The sequence below is a fragment of the Phyllopteryx taeniolatus genome, chromosome 8, assembly GCF_024500385.1.
Source record: "Phyllopteryx taeniolatus isolate TA_2022b chromosome 8, UOR_Ptae_1.2, whole genome shotgun sequence".
NCBI classification, from domain to species: domain Eukaryota; kingdom Metazoa; phylum Chordata; class Actinopteri; order Syngnathiformes; family Syngnathidae; genus Phyllopteryx; species Phyllopteryx taeniolatus.
The window spans coordinates 3272538-3286552 of NC_084509.1; the positions used below are offsets into that span (position 1 = coordinate 3272538).

At 40.1% G+C, this 14015-nt stretch overlaps 1 protein-coding gene across 1 annotated transcript in view; it reads left to right on the forward strand.

Annotated features, from left to right (window-relative positions):
- Window positions 1–539: 539 nt before the first annotated feature.
- LOC133482371 (uncharacterized) overlaps window positions 540–14015 on the forward strand; it is a 36099-nt gene continuing 22623 nt past the window's right edge. The window contains exon 1 of the mRNA XM_061782433.1: window positions 540–557. Coding sequence (XP_061638417.1) covers window positions 540–557 — 18 coding nt within the window. The remainder of the gene's footprint in view (window positions 558–14015) is intronic.

A 14015-nucleotide genomic window follows, 5' to 3' on the forward strand; every position in this document is an offset into this window, starting at 1 on the left:
GCAATATTAGTCATTCGAACTGCTCTAAGTGCTAGAGGACTCTGCATCTTTTTGCACAATTGTCAAAAAAAAAATGTACCAGCATTACCAGATAACTAGCAACCCTTTACTGCTCAGTGACTGTTTTTTTTTTTTTTTTTTTTGTCAATGTCTTTATGTCTCAAAAGTGTTCTCTGTCAATTGACTGTCTGTTGTCATACTAGAGCGGCTCCAACTACCGGGGACAAATTCCTTGTGTTTTTTTGGACATACTTGGCAAATAAAGATGATTCTGATTCTGATTCTGATAGATAATCTTTAAGCATATGTAGCATCATTTATATTTGATGAAAATTTACCGTACATAATTTATCTGGAGGTGACTGCACACGAACTGATGTGATACTTCGCTCCAGCAGAACAGCATAAAGCAATTTTCTGTTCTTGGTATTTTGTTTGTAAACAAATAAAAATAAAGTTGAAAGGAAGCCTCATCCACAGGTAAGTCAGGCACCAGTCCTGCTGACATACCAACTGGGATAAGAATGAAATTGACAAATATGGGGGCGGAGGAGGAGGTGAGATATATGAAAGAGGTCTGCTAAACCACTTTTCTCACCTCAAATCAAAAGCGGAGTGGTTTTTCTATCTTGCTGTTAGAGGTAAGATATTACCCGGCTTTGCACTTTGACAGGTTAATGCACTTGGCAATGAACACACGCACACAAACACAGAATAAAACAGGTGTGTAAAAAGCCAAACAAATACACACCAGCAGCACAACAACACATTAAACACTCATGCGAAAGAAGAAAACATATAAAATAAGGTTTTAAGAGTTAAAGAAAACATATAAAATAAGATTTTAAGAGTTAAAAGGTCACATTAGAGACAGTGTGTAATTTTTCAAGTATTGTACAAACTATTGGATAGAACGTGATCTTGGAAAGGGGTTGGTTTCACAAAGCAGCTTGAGAGCTGCACAGTATGAGAACCTCACTGCATGTGCAGTTTAATGCTAAATTACACCCTTACAAACTTGACCCTCCCCCCAGTTTTAAAATGATCTAGCTGACAAATAAAATGACAGACGGACAAAGAGAAAGCCCAACACTTGGCAGAGGCAATATAACAATTGTTCCTACCCTCTCATACCTTTGAACATTCCCTAAATTAGCATTAACAGGAGTGCCGGGTGGCATGTCAGAGATATACTGTATATTGGACTTGCATGATGCAGGTTTCATGTGCTCAAAATAATCGCAAGGAAGACAATCTCTGCAATTTCATGACAACACTTTCTCGGAACTGCTGACTTTTGAGAAACAGTAGCAATAGAATAGACCAGGGGTACGCAAATGCAAATCTTGGGGGGCCACAAATATTTTTTTCCTTCAATGAATTCAATTGAAGTTGGACTCAATGAATTCAATTGAAGTCGGACAGGCCACGTCCGATAACACTGTGCAGCATATATGGGTTAAATAAAAATTTTATTAATTTAGGAGAAAAGAATACTTCTGGTTTAGCGTAATTTTAAATTTAATTGTTAAAATCAAACTAATCTGTCCCGAAAGGGGCACCACGTCACTTTTTATCTGTATAAAATTTAGGGAAAGTGACGAGAAACCTTTTTATCACTCTCATAATCTGAAGGTTGCTACACTTTATGAAATTTTGAGTTCTATATGACAGAGGTTTACTTAAACTCAGAACACCCACAAAATTCAACCAAGAGTGGAATTTTATTGTATATTTAATGACATCTACAAGGGATCTAGGGGGAAACACACAATGGGGTCTAACTAAAGAAAGAAAATAACACTAATAATGATAAAAATAAGGAAAATAGGCACACGAAAAGGGAAATAGAAGATCGTGTGTTGGACTAAAGTTGGAAACGTGAGCATTTACTGCGTCCAGTGCGGACGAGAGAGAGCGAGAGGACAAAGTTGAGATTTTGTCTAAACTAGTAATTCCCCTGAAATTATTTGTCACTAATATTGTACAGTCTTGCAAACGCTTGCCGTGTCTACTCATGACCGTACAGGAGCTGGCCTCTGGGGGTGGTCTCTCTCTGGACGCGTCTCAGGAAGCACGGAGGCAGACTTGGTTGAAGAATCGAAAAAAAATTTGAAAAATAAAATAAAACAAAAGAGCCGGGAGAAGAAAAAATGTTGTTCGTCACGCCTTGTTGGGAGAGTACGACCGTCTGTCTTCCTGCCTTTTTTTGTGGCTCGCTGGCAATTTCAGAGCGATCACGCTCGGCTGGAAGCGTACCTGGTACCTTAGTAGCTGCTGCTCTGATCGCCTAGCAGTGGCCCATGGATAGGCTGGGAAACCAAGTCTGTTCTCATCAGCAAAAACACGAGAGTCAGGGTTAAGTACCCCAGAGGCGTGTCGAAGAGGGATGGAGACGACCACACTCATCAGCTTGAATCTTGTCTACAAATTTGATAAAATGGGTTTAAAATCATATATTAATATAAAATAACCTAAACTTGGTACTCTCTTTACTCAGAGGTCAAGCCTATCGGACTGACTGTTTATACTTGAGTTTTGCCAAATCAACTGTTTATGGTTCAAATCACATGAACTTGGAGTCAAGACAAACAACCCTCAAAATCTCGCAATTGCACTTGTAAACTTGACACACTGATACAGACATCAAAGCATACATTTGGAAAATTTCTGCAGAGTTCGTGAAATATCAAAACAGACATTTATCCTTTGTTAAACATCAAATGAGAGTCCCCCGGGTCGACTTTGCAGTTCCTCTCAACGCCAGCGAGTGTCGCCTTGTCCCAGCAATTGTTCCTATTCACAGACAGGTGGTCCGGTGGAAACATCTGTGTGCCTTTGATACTTGGGAGTTTAGACTTCGAGGGTAGATGTTAGTTAGTTTAGGGTCCAAGAGGCGTCTTGTTGGGGGAGTCTCACAGCAGGTCGGCTTCGAAGGATGCAGTTTATCCAGGTGGGGGGAAGGTTCTGGGTCAGAGTCACTACAACTGTAATATTCAAAACAAAATGTTTTGTTTTTTTTACTCAAACCAACAACAACAAACGATGGATTGTGGACTGACACTTTGTGCATGTGTGTTTTCTTAAGAAAGTAAAGAATAAGCAAATCCAGATTGATACGTGAACCTAAACATAGGATAAATCCATCCATCCATCCATTTTCTGTATCACTTATCCTCACAAGGGTCGCAGGCGTGCTAGAGCCTATCCCAGCTATCTTTGGGCGAGAGGCGGCGTACACCCAGAACTGGTCGCCAACCAAACGCAGGGCACATATATGCAAACAACCATTCACACTCACATTCACACCCATGGGCAATTTAGAGTCTTCAATCAACCTACCATGCATGTTTGGGATTTGGGAGGAAACCGGAGTGCCCGGAGAAAACCCATGCAGACACGAGGAGACGACACACACATTTTCGTCCACACAGACGAGGCCGGGATTTGAAATCCTCAGAACTGTGAGGCAGATGTGCTAACCAGTCGTCCACCGTGCCGCTCACAGGATAAATAATAACAATAATCAAATGGTACACTTACAAATTATATCTAAGATGAACAGTTAAATTAGAAAAATTTCACAGTTATTATGGAACCTCCTCTATTGCCCTTATTCTGAAAAGACAAAGCTATGGGCTGAAATATGTGCCAGGAGGAACTGAATTTGAATCATTTATATTAGAATTTGAATGGCTAAACTTGAATAATTGCATAAAAAAAATTACATTTGAAAAACATCATTTTAATTTGTATTGCTTAATTTGAAACATTGCATTTAAAAACTGAATCTGAATAGTATAATTTGAAATTTCATTTATTAGTTTGGAACTGAAGTCCAATAAACTCTCAAGAAAGTCAAATCTTCTAACCAGCTACAGTATTTTTTGAGTGGCCCAGTCAAAGTCCGGACTTGAATCCGATTGAAATGCTGTGGCATGACCTTACAAAGGCTGTTTGTGCTCGAAAACCTTCCAGTATTGCTGAATTTAAACAATTCTTCAAGGAAAACCGTGCCAAAATATCTCCCAGAGATGTGAAAGACTCATTGTCATTTAAAGAAAATGCTTGATTTCAGTTGTTGCTGCTCAGGGTGGCCGAACCAGTTATTAGGTCCAGGGGGCAATTACTTTTTCATGCATCCAGGGCAAGGTAACTTTGAATATTTTTTTTTCCCTTAATAAATAAAATCACTATTTCAAAACTGAATTTTATGCTTACTTGGGTCATCTATGTCTGATATTTACATTTTCTTGATGATGTTAAACATTAATGTGGGTAAACTGAAGAAAGGAAAAACAAAATTTGAGAAGAGGCCAAATACTTTATCAGTTGTCGCCGACGTGCCATATTTAATGTCATCTTTGTCAACTGTGAGTCTCTGAAGCCCTTTGAGACTCCTTTGTGATTAAGGGCTATACAAATAAGCTTGACTTCTAGTTTTAAAAAGTATGTATATATATATATATTTTTTTTTTAAAACAAGCAGTCAAGAAACATGAGCAGGAAAAAGAAAAGAGGGCCAAGTTGACATGTGAATGTTAGAATGAAAGAAGACAAAGTGGAACGAGGGTTAAAAATAGGAGGGCAGCCGCCAAGCTGGAAAGTGATAAGGAGTTGCTAGGCAGTGCGGTCAGGTGTGGCTCAAAGGTAAAATTGGTCGTACACATTTGATCGACCAGAGATGAGAGACTGACGTACGTTTGAGTAGTAGATTGTCTTTCCCTTCCCTTGTTTTTAGAAGTGAGCTGAGGTGCCCTCCGCCTTCTATATATGCCAAATTGAATCGATACGTAATTAACACTTGCGCTCTGTTCTGGCAAGTTTTATTTCCTCCTTTCTCTGCTGCTGTGAGTCTTTGTTTGCCTTGAAAACAGCAATAGGAGCCAATACAATTGGGATGCACAACAATTCAAATACACAACAGGACTGACAGAAGTCTGTGAAACAGGATTTGGCACACGCTCACACTTTACTTCTGCACTCACTTGTCCTCATGGGGTTTGTGAACTTGATCAGCTGGCCTATCAATCCCCACATTCCTGGAAAAAAAAGTTCAATTTGAATGCTTACATTAGTCACCCATCTCTCCAGTCTTCCCTGTGACACACACACGCACAAACATGCACTCATTCCTGGCAGACAGTGTGACATTTGCCACCTGTTGATGTAAGTGTTGTCTTTCAAAGGACAAAGGCACTACTGGAATGCAGATAAAGTGCATGATTGAGGAAAGAAGGTCTGGTACAGAGGTATGTAAAGAGGAGAAAGAAGTGATAGAAAGAAAGGCAACAGAACACCGACAGAATGAGATAGACGACAAAATAATAAACACAGGAGGGGAGACAACAAGCCTCAGGCTTTGTCGGGGATTGATGTGTACGTGAGAGGCTTAGGCGCAGAGCCCTATCATCAATCCTTTTGGCTAATCAGAGTATGGCTGAATTATTGATAATGAACCTCATCAATAATTGCATGGTGCTTTTTGGGCAACGGACCATTGCGAGGGAGGAAATGGAAGATTGTGTTTCTCACAAGCATCCCAATTTCATCACACACTTGTTTATGAATTCAAATAGAGGGAGCATGTTTATAACAAAACAGGACAAAAAGAAGCAGAGAATATAAATATTCATGATTTGTGTGTAATGTCATTACCTGGAAGGACATCTCACGTTATTACTAGGTTAAAGACCTTTTGTGTCCCAGCGAGAAGTTATCACCATGAGAGGAATGGTCAAAAGCCTTTTATGCCTAATTGTTGGTACTTTTTAAATAGTTGTTTGCTAAATTGTTTAATACCACTAGAAATCCGAATTGTCAAAGAATTACAAAGGTAATTTTTCATTGGTTTAAAGACAAATATTTAACAAAATAATGATGTTGCAAAAATAAAATACTTTCATCGAAAGACAAGATAAACGTCAGTTGTCCCTTGCCATATCGTGGTTCACTTTTCAGGGTCTCACCCTGTATCAGAGGTTTTTTAAATTGCACAAATAAACATGTAACATGCACATTCATACACTAGCTGCACAACTACAACTGACGTCCAGGTACTCAACATGCAGATTGGCCAACGGGTTAGTCAGTTTATAGCCAGCCAACTCTACACCCTCATTCACTCCCACGTCACTCAACATGCCAGGCATGCAACATGCCTTTTAAAGCAACACGCATTCAAAGTCACAGATACTGCAATGTATAACATGAGGATGGCGACACCAAATGGACAATAATAATACCTGGACCTCACATGCATATACAGGTATTGTATTGGTATTATGCAAAATAAATTTTCATGCGATTACTCAAATAATCTATGGGTTTATCGGTAGAATAATCTGTAGCCTCAACCCTAATTGAAAGTGTTTATAAGAGTATGGAGGAGGTTAATAAGAGTGTGGTGTGGGTTTGGCAGCTATACTACCACTGAAAAGTGGAATTTGGATAGATCCTCGAAACATATAAAGGTTGCGTCAAATGTTCTTTCCAATGGAATGAAATTAAATGGCAGTGTCAATAAATAATTCAACATTTTATAATGAGAATAATAGTTTCACCGAGAAAAAGTGTCATTTTTCTGAGTCTACTTTCTTCAGTTAAGCCCCACACTGCTGTACCTCATTTTGTATTAATCTTCCCACTTCTTTTCCTGGTTCTAGAATTGTTTGACTCTCCATTTTAAGTGCTCCCTATTAGAAAAATGGCCAGCCCCGCAGGGTGGAATCTAACAAGGACTCATGAATTTAACCACATTTCTTCAGCCTTGGGCTCCATTTTACTGGCATTCTATTTGTGCAAAGGGCCATCTTAAAAGTAGCCTTCGTTCTGTATAAAATACCACCGTACTGAATGGTCTATGTGCCGTGTATGTGCCATTTGCAGTCGGTGCACTTTTAGATCTCAAGGACTCCTACTTTTTTCCCAACGCAAAACTTTACAAAACTCAGAATAAAAAAAAAAATATGGCAGCGCACAAGAGGGAAGAGAGAAAACATCTAACTTTTCAGTGATCTCATGAGCACAATAGCTAGCAAACACTTCTGTAATGGCAATGCAGTCGTCAGCGGATGCTTTTTTCTTCTACTTAATGAAAACACAGCTGATACATTGAGACTTGTTAAGATAAGGAATCATTACTAGAGATGGTAGGTTGCTGAATCTCCTGGGTTATAGGAATCTACATACTGATATAAGAAATCGGGAGTTTGAGATCTCTATTAACTCAGATCCTATGAGTCCTCTGGCTGGCTGCTACAAATTGCACAAGTCAGTTTGGACTGGAAGCACTCCAGGCTCAGAGGATTTGGTTGACTGACTTCACCAGTGACAAACGTCTTGAAGGTGAGTAGAGTGTCAGATCGAGTGATGAGGCTGAAACTTGAAACTGATTACATTTCTGTGGAGGTATGAAAGCATCTAGGAGAGTTTTTGACGAGGCTGTTCAACATAATACTAGCGGGTGAGAAGATGCCTGAGGAATGGAGGAAAAGTGTGCCGGTGCCCATTTTTAAGAACAAGGGTGATGTGCAGAGCTGTAGGAACTATAGAGGAATAAAGTTTATGAGTCACACAATGAAGTTATGTGAAAGAGTAGTGGAGGCTAGACTCAGGACAGAAGTGAGTATTTGTGAACAATAGTATGGTTTCATGCCAAGAAAGAGTACCACAGATGCATTATTTGCCTTGAGGCTGTTGGTGGAGAAGTACAGATAAGGTCTGAAGGAGCTACATTGTGTCTTTGTGGATTGAGAGAATGCCTATGACAGAGTACCCAGAGAGGAACTGTGGTACTGTATACGGAAGTCTGGAGTGGCAGAGAAGTATGTCAGAATAGTACATTTATGAGCGCAGGAGAACAGTGGTGAGGTATGCTGTAGGTGTGACAGACGAATTTAAGGTGGAGGTGGGACTGCATCATGGATCAGCCCTGAGCCCTTTCGTGTTTGCTGTGGTGATGGATGGACAGACAGATGAGGATAGACTGGAATCCGCGTGGACCATGATGCTCATTGATGCTCAGATGACATTGTGATTTGCAGTGAAAGCAGGGAGCAGGTGGATGAACAGTTAGAAAGGTGGAGCCATGCACTGGAAAGGAATGAAGATTAGCCGAAGTAAGACAGAATATATGTGCATGAATGAGATGGGTGGAGGGGGAAGAGTGAGGCTTCAAGGAAAAAAGATAGCGAGGATGGAGGACATTTAATACTTGGGGTCAACAGTTCAGAGCAATGGTGAGTGTGGTAAGAAAGTGAAGAAACGAGTCTGTGGATTTATCTTACCCAACATTATAAAAAATAGACACAAACGGAATGAAGACGCTGGTTTCTTTTTCTCATGAGGAGGGCGTATGGGAGATTGTTCAGATCACAGCCTCTCAACACGCTCTAAACAATCCCCCCCCCCCCCCTCGCTCCTGTATTTATTTGAAATAGGAGGGATTTACAAATCATAATGTTCTAAGCAATAAGACACAACACAAAATATTTGATAATAAGAGGGTTTTTCCCAGACATAGTATTCTAAGTAATAAGACACAACACATAATATTGAACCAACACCTGTCACGACCCGACCACATCCGATCACGTCCTTGGTCCAGGCGCCCTTCCATCGGATGATGCTGAGTCTTCTTTTTGAAGGCGAGACATCTAAAATTGTCCATTATACTAATGCAAGCTAAGCAAATAAATGATAACTTCTACAATTTATCTAACATTTCCCTCCTGTTTATCATGTATTTGCACAAATTCTCATATCATTTTACAGTCACTTCATTTCGATTTTTAACTGTAGAATCATTTTTATGAAACAAATACATTTACACTCAGAGTAAACTTGTCATATATGAATGTTGTAGTTTAAACATCGTAATCATCTGTATCAGGAAACAAATCAGTTAAAGCAAAATCATCATTATCATCATAATCATCATTATCATCATACAGTAATGGATACATCAGCTCCATACGATTTCTCCATGGGGGTTATGGCTGTGGTGATTAATTTACTGATTAATGCCCGAATGCATGGGATACAACAACATCCACATAATGTCAGAATGGCTGCAAAAACAGCAATTGATATCAATATTGGTGAAATTAGGGTTTTATATTTACCAAAAACGTCCATCCAGCTGTCCCACAAAGAGGTGTCCACCCCAGAGTGGTTCTTGATCTTGTGATTGAGGGTCCGTAGACCATCGATGGCTCTGGTCAAGCTGCCATCCGAAGCAGTATTGTTTGGAATGTATGTACATTGTTCTCCAAACATACCGCAAACACTTCCCTCTCTTGCGAGGAGCATGTCGACAGCTATGCGGTTCTGGAACGTCATTAAAGAGGTAGCCTTGAGCTGCTCATGCACAGCTTCCAACCCACTCTGAGTCCAATTTCCTAATCTCTGTACATTGAAGTGGATGTAGTTAATCCTATCAACATTTTTATTAATCGTACACCACCAGCATATGAAAGACTCAAATCCTCCTGCAACTTGGTCAGCCAATTTGTATTGATTCGGCACCCCACGAGGAACACCTATGGCGTCGATGTATGTTGGATTATTTTGCCCCTGCCAGGACAAATCCCTTTTTTGTATATGTTCTAGATTGGACAAAAACATTGGTGCCCTTTCCATTAAATCTTGAACAGGCATAGGGTATACTGACACATGCAATATCAAAGTGATAATAGCGCATAATCTAGATATATCTTTAGGTAATCTATCAAACAGTCTATCATCTCAGCACCACCACCAGATGTCGCTCCGTGACACTGGCACAAAATTTGGTCCGACTTTTAAGATTACTTTACACTGTGTGTCGTTCAGTGGTCCTAATTTTTTCCCTTTATTAATCATGTTTATACAAGTGAAATTATTTGGTGCTACTAAAGTAGAAAACATCGGTTTGTGTTTATCTGCTTCTGTTACGGGATATATAGGATCCCATGATTTACACCTCTTAGTTGGTACAGTAGCGTTCATGAATGGAATAATACAATCTTGTGATAATTGTGCCGGAACTATGCGCAACAAAGGCCTGGGACCCATGCAAACTACACAATCTTTTCTCGTTACATTTGCTGCTTGTTCCATCAATAGTAACCAATTGTTATTTTGTCCTGAAACTCCTGTGACAACAAGGAACCAATCATCAGTAGTTATGTTGTTAACCATTAAAATTTGTCCACCTTTATTTGAAGTTTTTAATGGCATTTTTGGTTTAACATGGTTCCTATAACACAATGCTACTTGGAAGTGGGGATCTTTTCCGCCAGTATATGCCCACAAGCTCACTATCAAACACATTGGGTGATTTGATTCGTATTTCAATATTAAACTATGGACCGTTTTGCTTAGGTTAAATTTCTTTCTATGTTCTTTTGCTGTTCTTTTTGACCAACTGGACCAATCATAACCTGTTTCACTAATAAGGTGTTCCCATTCAAAGCCTATAGTTGCATACCAGTCATATCTAAATCCCCAATTCTGCCCATTCTCTTGAGCATCATTGGTGAGAGCCACATATGGAATTATGATTAAAGCAGCTTGATTTTGGGGGGCACAAAATATTAAACCTTTTTGCCGCGTTTGGAGGCCATGCCCACAATTTTGATCATCAGCTGTACTCCTTTTGACACGAGTTAATGATTCAAAATTTTTTATTATTGGGTTTGTCATATTGGTCCAGTTGGTAGGTGATTTTCTATCAAAAAAAATGGGTTGTATCATTTAGGGTGGGACGTCCCATGTACCACAAAAACAAAACCAACATCATAGTAGCCAAAGTTGCTACGTAACAACTTAGCGAATCTCATAACCAACGTGGGTGTGCCTTTCTGCTGAGTTCTCACTAAAAGGGTTGGTGTCTTTTTTCTTCACTGACCAGCAAGCGTTTTCAGAATCTACACATCTGCTCCCGCTCCGTTATCAGACTTTTGCTCACCTTCCCAATTTGAGTACTCAGCTGAAATGACTCTTTTACAGTGTGTTAAATGAACCCACGTGTTTCTTTCTGCTATTTTTTTTTTAGGGCTGTAAAGTGTCAATCTATCTGTGCCACCATCCCTCCGGTTGAGACATGTGACACAGCATTGCTCAATATAGCAGCCCATTTTGAATAGGTTTTTTTTTCCTTTTTTTTTTTTTTTTTTGTTTTTTCCTCTGTGCTAATGTAAATTTCATTTTGTAGTTTTGCACTTTGTTTTTCACAATAATTACGGTCTTGTTGTGGAATACTCATATTGGCTATCAGTATAGATTGTACCATCTTTATTTATCATTAGTTTGCATGCCTCGGTTAATGCTACTAATTCAGCAGCTTGTTCAGCCAATTCCTGTCAATCATGCTGCGTGCCTTCATCAAGTAAGGGTATTAGTGTGGCTGGATTTAAGGTTGTGCATCGCTCAACAGTCAAATGTGGTTGTGACAGCAAGATGGCCCTGCAAGATAAATGTCTTGCAGGTGGTAAAAACGCCATATTGGTTTGCAATAGGAGAGCAGACACTGTATGTGGGATCTTAAGGGTAAATGGATGAAATAACACAATTGTGGAACTGCTCTGTATTGCCGTCAAGGCTGCCACAACTGCTCTGACACAATGTGGTAATGCACACGTTACGTTGTCCAATTTAGTTGAAAAATAAGCTATTGGTCTTAGCTTATCACCGTATTGTTGTGTAAGTACGGAGGTCATGCAATAGCTTCTACAATCTACCATTTGAATGAATGTTTTATCATTAAATTTGGAAGGCCTAGCGCAGTAGTCAACACCAAATGTTGTTTAATGTCACAGAAGGCCTTTTCTGCCTCTGTACTCCATTAAACAGGTGATATCATTTTAAGGTTGTCTTCATACATTCATTTTGACAATGGTGAAACAATTTCTGCATAGTTTGTCCTGTAAGTTGAAATCCACCTCCTCATTCTCTTTGATGTTTACACAAGAGGATTTGTTGAGTTGGGAAGCAGGCTGGCTTAGTCATGCGGTAGTTTGTCCGTATTCTCTTTTATTTTTTATTTTTTTATTTTTTAGGGCAGTCACGTGCAATGTGGCCTTTGTTTCCACAGCACCAACAGATGGTATTATCATAATAATTTCGATTTCTACCATATCTTACTCTCCCACGGTCTCTGCCGCGTCCTCTAAAATGATCTCTCTCTCTGCCTTGATAGTATATTTCTGCTTCTTCGTCGAGGAAGACATCTATCTTCTGTTTTTGTTTTTTGTCTAACACTCTTTCTGCGTGGAGGGCATGATTAACATATTCCTCCAGAGGGCCAGTTGCTAGGTTTATCCAATGTTTATCTACCCATCTGTTAATGTGTTCTTTCGAATTCGCATGTAAAGCATTTTTTAACTGTTGTTGATAAGGTGTGATGCCGGCTACGGCCTTTTTCACATCCTCATTAGTCCAGGTCCTATAGACCAAAATAGTTTATTTCTGGTCCTCTTGTATATTTGGATTTGCCACCTCAATCATTAAATATAAATCCATGTCTCCCTCGTCTAAGGTTATATTTGTTATTTTGGGAATGGGAGAAAATGTTTCTACCATAGTTTTAGACCAATTCATTTGTACCCCTCCTGATCGTAAAATTCGTTGTGTTTGTGCCTCTTGAGTTGGAGGAAGTTCATGAGGTGGCAAAACCGGGTACAAGGGTGCTGATGCTTTTGTTTCCTCATTTTTTTTACAACTTTCTTCAATTATCTTTTTCTCGCTAATTCTTATTATTGGTCCTGTCTCGTCATCCTCCTGTCTTTGAAACAACATATTTTTATATCTACCTTCCTGCTCTTTTTGTTCATTTGTTAAGTGTTTCTTATTCTAATGCAGCCCTATGGGGGGCACAAGTCAGTGCAAACTGTAGGCCGGTCCCAAGCCCGGATAAATGCAGAGGGTTGCGTCAGGAAGGGCATCCGGCTTAAAACCTTGCCAAACAAATATGAGCGTTCATCCAAAGAATTCCATACCGGATCGGTCGTGGCCCGGGTTAACAACGTCCGCCACCGGCGCCGTCAACCTGCAGGGCGCTGTTGGAAATTCAGCTACTGTGGGTCGAAGTCGAAGTCGAAGTCAAAGAAGAAGAAGAAGAAGAGGTGGAAAGCGGGTTCTTCGGCAGAAAGAGAAGAGGAAAATACAGAGCCTAGAACTGAATGTGGGGACTTTGAATGTTGGGACTATGACAGGAAAATCTCGGGAGTTGGTTGACATGATGATTAGGAGAAAGGTTGATATATTGTGTGTCCAGGAGACCAGGTGGAAAGGCAGTAAGGCTAGAAGTTTAGGGGGAGGGTTTAAATTATTTTACCATGGTGTAGATGGGAAGAGAAATGGAGTCGGGGTTATTTTAAAAGAAGAGTTGGCTAAGAATGTCTTGGAGGTGAAAAGAGTATCAGATCGAGTGATGAGGCTGAAATTTGAAATTGAGGGTGTTATGTGTAATGTGATTAGTGGCTATGCCCCACAGGTAGGATGTGACCTAGAGGTGAAAGAGAAATTCTGGAAGGAGCTAGATGATGTAGTTCTGAGCATCCCAGACAGAGAGAGAGTGGTAATTGGTGCAGATTGTAATGGACATGTTGGTGAAGGTAATAAGGGTGATGAAGAAGTGATGGGTAAGTACGGTATCCAGGAAAGGAACTTGGAGGGACAGATGGTGGTAGACTTTGCAACAAGGATGCAAATGGCTGTAGTGAACACTTTTTTCCAGAAGAGGCACGAACATAGGGTGACCTACAAGAGTGGAGGTAGAAGCACACAGGTAGATTACATCTTGTGCAGACGATGTAATCTGAAGGAGGTTACCAACTGTAAGGTAGTGGTAGGGGAGAGTGTGGCTAGACAGCATAGGATGGTGGTGTGTAAGATGACTCTGGTGGTGGGGAGGAAAATTAGGAAGACAAAGGCAGAGAAGAGAACCATGTGGTGGAAGCTGAGACAGGACGAGTGTTGTGCAGCTTTTCGGGAAGAGGTAATACAGGCTCTCGGTGGACGGGAAGAGCTTC